The 9,819-nt window shown below is 34.9% G+C and overlaps 1 protein-coding gene across 1 annotated transcript; it reads left to right on the top strand.

Moving 5' to 3' along the window:
• Positions 1-3,225: 3,225 nt before the first annotated feature.
• Positions 3,226-5,189, top strand: LOC149178392 (cyclin-dependent kinase B1-1-like). The gene is made up of 7 exons (XM_089423648.1): positions 3,226-3,372; positions 3,503-3,564; positions 3,660-3,771; positions 3,968-4,061; positions 4,146-4,215; positions 4,405-4,543; positions 4,766-5,189. Exons 1-7 carry the CDS (start codon positions 3,283-3,285, stop codon positions 4,856-4,858), a joined length of 660 nt encoding a protein of 219 aa, XP_089279774.1. The 5' UTR covers positions 3,226-3,282; the 3' UTR covers positions 4,859-5,189.
• Positions 5,190-9,819: the final 4,630 nt, after the last annotated feature.

Genomic DNA, 9,819 nt, shown 5'->3' with positions numbered 1-9,819 from the left:
GAGACATAGTGCAAGCTACTTACCAGTGAAGTTGAAGACGTCAATCACATACATCTAAATAAACCGGATCAAGACTCTCTTGATCTATGCTAACCACTCAGTCTTCACATGCTTATTGATTACACAACCTTTGCACACTCCAGGCTTCTTAATCTTGAATTCTAGCAATCCTTGCACCGTATCCTTAAAGATAGGAAGTGCTCCATAATGTAGGTGATCAATTTTCTTGTGCTTGCAAAATTTGTCATTGTCATGCACTAAAGCTTCATGTTTCATTGGATCAACATGCAACTTTTAAAGGCCACTTTCTTGCACTCGTTTGATAAAAAATCAACCACTTTTTTTATTTGCAATCTTTGATAATGCTTCATTGGTCATCAAACTAAGCCCCACACCTTAGGTCTAATAGTTAGTATTTGATGCATGGCCTTGTGTGAGTTATAGTTCTAAGAATGGTCACGAGACTAATGCTAATGGAGACAAGGATGTTATCAGACAAATGTATTAGTTTAGAGTTGTAGTTCTAATTCTAAATAGATAATTTCATGAGCAAATGTATATAAAAGTTGCAACCCCCACAATCCCCAAGAAAAATATGCTAGAGGTTAGAAGCATTAGACAATCACAAGTCTAAGAGGGATAAGGATTCGTATTCATACTTTACAACCTAATAATTGGTCTTATGTAATTCTATGGCATTAAATGATTGTCATTGACAATGGGTAGGCCCATGCTCATAGAAAAGATGTTATTTCTTAGAAAAATTAAGTTGCTAAGGAAAAGTATGGGGGCTTAGAAGATGTTGATTGTAATTTGTTTTGTACAGAAACATGATTTTATAGTGTTTGTTTTTGTTGGAACTTGATGCATGCTTAATTTTATTCATACATATGGAAATAGATTAGTGACCAAAATTGAATCTTTCCGAATCTTTTTAAGGGGTTTAAAGCCATCCTATAAGGGTAATTCAAAGCTCCCCTTTCTAGAAAAATTGTCATTCTTTTAATTCACTTATCCTTTATAAATGACAATGAATAATGTAAAATTTTAAAACAAGGTTTATATTATAAACATCCCATCATTATTTCAACTCCCAACATTTAGGTGCTTAATGGACCTTGTACCTTCAATATTAGATGAGGATGGATGTTAATCATGATTAGAATTCAAGTTTTAAAACTTTGTACTTATCTTTGGCATCTCTATTCTCATTAGCTATCATTGAATCCCTAGTATTATGTACCATTCTACAACATGAAATCCACCATACATCTCACGCTCACATAATCTTGCTACTATATTGGTGTATCCATAATTTTAAATGTCACTTAATGAAAGTTTCCTCAAAAAGCTTCAAAACCTTCTTTGTTTGAATCCTCATTTAAATCCCTTGTCCTATGCACATTGTAAGTCATTGTTGATATGAGACTTGGTATGATATTCATTGTCCATACTTAATGTGTTTGGATCTTGCCTTTTCCATATTGGCAATCAATCTATTATCTAGGCTTCCACTCTTGGCTTTGCAAGGCACCAAAGGAATTAGTTATGATTTATCTATATAAATTGCAACAACATTGAAAACATATTAGTACAATTAACTACAAATATGTCGTTAATTGTACTAACATGGATCACAGAAGCCTGAACTCTACTACAAATATGTCGTTTAATGATGATTTTGAAGAGTATAGAATATGCATTGAGAAAATCCAAGAAACAAGGTTATACATTTTTCTAAATGTTCACATATTCCATCTTTTTATGTTATCTAACAAGTCTTTTCATAGTATTTTTTTGCATTGGCAAAGCTACATGGCTTTTTGTTATGTTGTGATTTGGTTATAACATTGGTATATAATAACTGATTTGTATTTCAACATATTTAATGTTGATGTCTCAGCCATTTAATATGTAATCCATGGCATCCTGATTATTGCAACATATACTTAACGATAAAGAAATAAATATCTAATACCTGGATTTGTATCTCTCAAAAATCCAATGACCTTTTTTTACATGTTTTGATAAAAAATATCTATACAAATAATGCATATTTTTTCTTTGTTTTACATTAAATTGTGTTTATAATTTTATTTGGGATAAAATCTCTATTAAGCTCAATGGAATTTTTCTAACTTGGATGTTTTAATTAAGTTTAGATATGAATCTACACAAAATGAGCCTCGTCAACATCATAAAACCCTCAATTACAACACTGAGAATCATCATTCTATTCATTCAATTTTCTACATCATTAAACCCTCAATTCTTTCTTCTCTAGTTTGATCATTCTCCTTTACTTAATTGTAGGTATCTTTATCTATCATTGATATCTTTCCTGTCCCTTAAGCACACGATATATAAGAGGTATATTTGCAGAATTAATTCTTGTAGTAGCGATTTTGATACTTGGGTGGGATTCTTACTAAGTTATGCAAAATGTAGCCTAATGGTTTTATATGATTATATCTATACATTAAATATTATACTCTAGCAAGCATTTCCGCATAGTTTGAGAGATAATGTAAACAATCAATATCCTTAATAAGAATAGCATACTTAGTGGTTTTGATGGATAATGTCCTTTAGTTATATGCTTGTATGTATCTTAAAAAGCCTCAAACCATAAACATCTTATTTGCATGTAATGCTCTCTTCTTGGCTCTTATGTGCTTTGATAGAAATAATACCATTTGATAAAAATATAAATGATTTATTACAATTTCATCTATTCCCTCTATTCTAATAAGATATACAATCACAAATACAGTTAAGTTTAAAAGACATTTTAATTTCATAATTAAACATAATTGTGATATGTTTAAAATATAAATCTCAAGTGTAATTCTCAAACATTATATAGATATATGGAACAAATAATCTTTTAGGAGCATTTACAAAAATGTTTAATTTCACCTTGTCTACAAAATTTTAGTCATTTTGAACAATTTAAAATTTAATTAATTTTATGAAAAATAATTAATTAATTTTAATATATATAGATGGTGAATAACCTGGCTAAAAGTTACATTTAAAATTGAAAAATATATTTATTATTTAATTTTTAAATGAAAATTTTATTTATTTATTTTGCATTTATAAATACTTACCACACTACGGGTTCATGACATTGGAGTCGTTCATATCGTGATTGTCAATAACTATTTAAAAATAAGTTTCTAGATTGGTGTCAAAGCCCTAAATAAGCTATTTGGTTCGGTCTGGAGGTTGTTGGATGTAAAGACTTCAATTAATGACAAAGGAAAGTGCGCACTGTTTATGGTATTTGAATACGCAGATTCTGATCTCAAAAAGCACATCGATGCACACAGTCAATGTAATACCAAGATTTCTCCAAGCTGTATTCAGGTTTGATTTCAAAGCTACACACAACCCTGTTTAGTTCCGATCTCATGAAGTTCATGAATGATGAGGGACAGAATAATTGGAGTGACATGGTTTTTCTCTCATGTTTTATGATGTTTTATGTTGAGTGCAGAGCTATATGTTCCAATTATGTAAGGGTATTGCCTATTGTCACAGCCACGGGGTGCTCCACAGGTATTTTCCCCTTATCTCAAACCCAATTTCATCCTCTAGTTGTTCAACTTAGAAAATGCTTGGCTTCTTATTATATATTTATATGTGTCTGCTAGGGATTTGAAGCCACATAATATTTTAGTAGATCAAGATATGGGGATGCTGAAAATTGCAGATCTTGGACTGGGAAGAGCTTTCACAGTACCTATCAAGAGCTATACTTTTGAGGTGGGTTTTCCTTTATGTTATTGTTTGCACATTTTTCATGATACAGTGGTAAAAGGTTCTCCTGCAAAGCATGAACATATCCAGAACTGGTATGGTGATGCCCACATGATGCATAATGTGGGTCCTTGACCGATGCACTCTATGCTCCTCCATCTTTTTAGCAGGTGTTTGATCTCTCTGAACCTGTCACCTGCAGGTTGTCACTCTGTGGTACAGAGCTCCTGAAGTGCTGTTGGGCGCGAAGCGCTATTCTGTGGCATTAGACATATGGGCTCTTGGTTGCATCTTTGGTATGATGTTATTCAATCTGCAAATTTTGTATATCAAAAACTTGCAGGTTTTTGATATTTATTAGAGATTGTGCTTTGTTACAGCTGAACTATGTAATCTGCGAGCACTTTTTGTTGGAGATTCTCAAATACAACAACTTATAAAAATATTCAGGTGAGAGCCGAAAGAGTGGCAGGGGCATTTATGCTCACATATATATAGAGCTCCCAAATATTCATATGATTCACGGTTGAAGGATTATCAATGAAATAATTTTAGCCAATTAGCAATTCCTTCATATTGGGAGAATATTTCTGCTCAAAATAACATTTTTCCTGTGGTCTGAACATGAAATGCATCTAGGTTGCTGGGAACTCCTAACGAAGAACTTTGGCCAGGAGTGACCCAGCTTAGTTTCTGGCATGAATTTCCTCGATGGAAGCCTCAAGATATTTCTAAATTCGTGTTCAATTTGGATCCAAATGGTGTGGATCTTCTTTCTGTGAGTTTCAAGTGCCTTCAATCTTCCATACATTTATTCTCATTTTTGGTCAGAAATAGTTCTATCATTAAAAGATACCATTTATATTTTCCTTTTGAATTTCTGTGTGTTAGTGTGTATCAATGTCTTTAACTGCTTGTGTATTCACCTTAAGTGATTTGGATAAAGTAGCTCTTGAAATTCAGCAGAATATCCATCACTGAAAATATTGCATATGTGCAGAAAATGTTGCAATATGATCCTGCAAGGAGGATCTCGGCAAAAGAAGCACTAGACCATCCATACTTTGACAGTTTAGACAAATCACAATTTTGACATCAGTGTTGATGCATGCAGTTGATTGAAACCTATTAAAAGCCATGGATTTAAATAGTCAGCTAGACAACGTCTGTACCATTCATGAAGCTTAATGGGAGGAAGGGCTTTCAAAATGTTTTCTGACATTTAGATTTCAGCACTGAATTGTGGCATTATAGAAACTTCAGAAAGTCCATAAAGTTGCATTTTTGCATTTCTTAACGCTGTTTCTAGAAAGTAGTCTATTCCTGTTAAACGATCGTCCTTTAATTTTGCTAACCGGGACGTATAGGATTATATCCATACAAGATAACATATAGTTCTTCTATATTCACAATGTAAACTGTTATTTTTGGTGGCTATTGAAACTGTGGAAGTACTATAAATCCCACAGATGCAAGCTTATCATAGATTTTGGAATGGTTTGGTACTCACTAGATAGGAAGCTGAGCCTTAAATCTGCTGCCAATGCTTGTAACTGTGAACAAACAAACAGTTGTAGTTTCTCATTATTCTTCTATATCTCTTTCAATTCCCTTTTGGTATGTTATTTGGTAATTTCCTTCTGTAAACTACGTTTATAAAAGACGACAGACTGAGGATGTATTGTTTATCATTGTTTCCATCTGAAACTGTTACTCTATGCAGTTCAAAAGTTGGGTTCATCCAGGGAATCGTAAGGCCTAAATGTAATTGGAAGAATTTTTGTTTGATTATAGATGTCATGCTCAACTTTGGAGTGATATAAAGTTTGAATCATGTGGTAAAAGTTTTATTAACTTATCTACGAAACTGAGTATGAATGTAATTAAATTTCAGCATAAACGCATTTCAAAAATAATTCAAACAAATAAATATTATGGATTTTTTCCCATTGTGGATGTCATTCATATTTTAATCAACTGAACATATATTTGAAGACTGTAGACCTGAACAAATTGTTCTTTTAAAGTATCTGTTATAACATATATATTTATATTATTAGTCCCTGCCATCTGGCATCCGGCAGGGACTATAGTAATCGATATGACCCCTAGTTAGCATTACTTCACCCCTGCCATCTCTGTTATACGCTGGTTATTACAAAGTTTTCAAACGGTGGATTAAGGCGCTGTGCCGGATAACCAAAGTTTTGTTTCTAACTTAACTTTTGCCATCTTATTTGGCCTCTTCCCGAGGCGGAAGAGGCCCGACCATAGCTTAAATTCGTTTTACACGCCTGCTGCATTCCGCCTAACCGTCAACGGGTTGTTTTAATGTTAACATTAATTCGTGATCTCATAGATATACAAAAAAATAAAACAAGTGCCATGGTTATGCATGGCATACAGGTGGCAAACTAATATTGAAACTGTTCTGTTCATATTGAAACTGTTCTGTTCATCTTCGTCCGTGTTAGGAACGCTGCTGCTCCGAAGATGCCGCATTGTAAGTGGACTCCAAGTCTTTGCCTGGTAAGGACTCAGGGTCTCTTCGTCAATTTCGTACGTGGAAATTTATTATTTTTTTCAATGAATTCCATACATTGAGATCTCTGTATATTGTTGATTTTTTGCTGTGCAGGTTTATTTTCTTCATATTTTCAGTTTCGAGCTGTGAAGAAATTTTGTTCTGTGGATTCGCCATGACAAGTACTGCGAGGCTTAACCAGAAATTGATTGAAGATTTGCGCCTACAGAGGCGTCTAATTTCTCTTAGCCGCAGGTTTAGTACTCTTTCCAAAGCACACTGCAGAAACAGAAAAGCATGTATAAGGAAATTCAGTTAAATACAACAACACGTATCTGTATATGAATTTTCTGCACATTCTTTTTGTCGTAATAGCTGTCGATTCTCGTTGATTATTTAATATTCACTATAAAACATATTGACAGAAAAAATTCAAAGCAATAGAAAATCATAACGCAGTAGATTAATTCATTTTATTGTGTACGAGGTCATATTCATGATTCCAGGTGAGCGTTTTTGAGCTAGTAACGTTTCTATTCAGTCATTCTGTTCTTTTGGAAAGGTCTTGGCTAAACTCTTTTCACCGATTTCTAATCTATTTTCTTAACTCCAATGCCAGGTTTGTCATTAGCACCCAGGATCTCAGCGAATGATTTAGGTAATGATGCCCCTACATGTTATGGTTCAAGTTGTTTTGTTTCCTTTCATCGAATGACTGCGGCAATATTATTATTGCTACAATTCACATAGTTCTGGGTTTCTGGTAGGTACAAAAAATTCTCTACATTCTTGCTTGCGACTCCTGCATCTGATCTACAGGGTTCTGAAGCCTATTTTTAATTGGATGATTTTCTCCAAGGCTCTTATCGGCTCTCAGCAACTTTATTGGAATGAAATCACAAGCTACAGTCAAGTTACTGTGCTTATTATCTTGTTTTTATTAATTGAAAACATCTATGTTTTCTTTTTAATTCCAGAACTTGCATACTTGGAATTTCCTTTGGAACGATGTCTGACTCACTGTTCAGTTTAGGAACTAGGTTTTACTATGCATAATATTTTTGACCTTAATTAACACAGAAGATTTGTTCTTCTACACTTGTCACTTATTGTTCTGTTATAACACTTTAATTATCATTTTCATAGTTCGCATTATGGTTCGTATTCCTAATTGCATGTGTTTATTCTGACAGGAAATGCATTGCCAGGAAATGCATTGCAGCTAATTCTGGTGTTTACTTAGAAAACAAACAGAGCGAGAAACAAAAAACAAAGTGAATTTGTGAATTTGTGAATTTTATTAATTGAACAGGTATGCAGTTACCAGTTTACTGACCTGCAGATAATATGACAGCAAATGCGCATCTATACTGCTGTTTGCTTCTTTGTCACTTATCTATCTCCCTCTTAAGGTTGAAGAAATCACTAAGGTTTCGCTGATACTGCTGTTTGGACAGGGGTAGAGAATCCAGTGCAGTTCGCGGTAGGCGGTCAGAGTAAATCACCTCAGCTTGAGCAGTTTTTTGTGCCTCGCTCCATCCGTTATCGCAGAGCAATTGAACGTGTCGAGGAGCGAGGGGATATGTGTCATTTTGTCACCGCTCCTCTTCTTTACGTGTCTGTTTCCTGTAAAAAGAACAGGGCAAATGCTTATAACATACCTGCTCAACTGATTCGAGTGAATGAAAACATTGAACGCAAAATCGAACCGCGTGTTGTAATTCGCTTTATGTCTTTTCAATGAAGGTTTTTGTAAATCACGGCATTTGTAAATTTTGATGGTTCTACGTCTTCCTTTTCTTCTTCTCGCTCGTAATCTCTGCGGGAGCCCTTACTGACCACGTGCGCAGAAGTCAAGAAAACGTCAATCTTACACAGTACACTGTAGTCGATGCAATTTCAATTAGCTTGAACGATTAAATCTTTTCAAGCATTCGGTTAGTCCACAATGATTATTTTAAAGCTGCATTTCAAAGATAATGCAATTAATTATTGTGACTAATACCACATAAAATCAAAAGATACGCGATTCGTTTTGTCTTTTGTTCCGGTATAAAGTCATATGCCAGGTTGAAATTAGGTCGACCATATATTGTAATGATCGGAAAGGGATTTGCTATTATTTGTGTAACAGCTAAACAAGAAAGGACCCGTCATAGCTTACGGAAATGTTAAATGCAGTTATGATTTAAGCTCGTAGAATCGGACAACTCTTATATGCAAATCTTGTGATTTTATATTCCACAGTTTACAAAGTTGGCATTGAGATTATGTTTGAGATTATGTTTTAATACGGACATGGCCTTCGGTGGTTTATCCCCCAGACCTTGACGAGTTGGCTCTTGTACTCGGGGACACGCGACATAAGAATGGTCCAGGAGGCTGCAAGCACCTGCCAACTGGTTCCCACTGCTTGTGACAACTGTCTTGCTTTGTGCTAGTTGATCTTGATGAGGTGATCCGATGGCGGAGGAGGTTTACGGCTTTCTGTCTGGTACCGAGCTTAACGTTTCGCCTACGCTGCACAAGGATAGTTCGAGGGACTTCTGATGTTGAAAGGAACACTATGTTCCAAGGGCCACTTCCGGAACGTAAACCCTCATCAGCATAATCCCAAATTTTGTAAAGCTTTGCCTCTTATTTCTAAAAGGCTTTAGATTTTTAAATTGTTTCTTTCTTTTCCTTATTGAAGATTGTTCGCTGTCACATAGGTGGGCTACTCAAAGAGGAAACCCTCCCCACTCATGTAAAAGCTCCTCCTTTGGCAGCGTTATTTAGCATATACTGTAGAATCGAATCGTATACTGACTTCATTGCTTCTGGCGTTTGTAACATGTACTCACATATCATTTCTCAGATAGTTTTTTCATAAAGTTTATAATTTCAACTTGCTTTAGCAAAGAGATATTTTCTGAATGCGTTTCCACTCCTGTGTCTTTACCTTATTGCTCTCTCTATTACTGCTTGCACAACCAAAACTTTGTATCAGAAGCTCTACAGCTAGGCCAAAGCCTGTTAAAGCAATTATAAAGAGTGCCAAAGCCTGTTAAAGCAATTATAAAGAGTCCCGTTCCTCTATGTCATGTACATTGTTGCTGGGCAACTCTTTAATGCAGTGGCACTTACATGTACATTGTTGCTGGGCAACTCTTTAATGCAGTGGCACTAACTTGTAAAAGTAACTTGGCAGGGACTTGCTGCGATGCAGCTTCCCTTGTTAAATTTGAAGTCAAAAGCTGTCAAGTATTTATTGTTATATTAAAATATTGATTATAACATATAGTTATACCAGAGGGTTGAAGCCAATGTACCATGAGTGCAATGTTAGAAAAATCTGTCTGTTAATCGAATGAATGGATTTGATTTTCATGAGGTCTTCTTGGCAGAGGAAGTGGAAACTATACCACGTTTTTAGGAGGTGAACCACTGTAGGCATATAGCCTAAAAGTGTTTTCCATTTGGTATCTACCCAAACCCGCATATCAACTTCAGTCAATTCTGCAAAATGCCACTTATCCATGAGCGTGCGC

The sequence above is a fragment of the Pinus tabuliformis genome, chromosome 4_1 (assembly GCF_031772625.1).
Source record: "Pinus tabuliformis cultivar Carrire ecotype Pingquan chromosome 4_1, CPIR1, whole genome shotgun sequence".
Taxonomy (NCBI): domain Eukaryota; kingdom Viridiplantae; phylum Streptophyta; class Pinopsida; order Pinales; family Pinaceae; genus Pinus; species Pinus tabuliformis.
This window is presented reverse-complemented; position numbering and strand designations above follow the sequence as displayed.

What these genes read in the sequence shown, in the direction of transcription:
- LOC149178392 (XM_089423648.1), top strand. Translation starts at nt 3,283, where the DNA reads ATGGTATTTGAATACGCAGATTCTGATCTCAAAAAGCACATCGATGCA. An exon ending in AGCCACGGGGTGCTCCACAG is followed by an intron (nt 3,565 to 3,659) that starts GTATTTTCCCCT and finishes TGTGTCTGCTAG; the next exon opens with GGATTTGAAGCCACATAATA. An exon ending in ATGGTGTGGATCTTCTTTCT is followed by an intron (nt 4,544 to 4,765) that starts GTGAGTTTCAAG and finishes GCATATGTGCAG; the next exon opens with AAAATGTTGCAATATGATCC.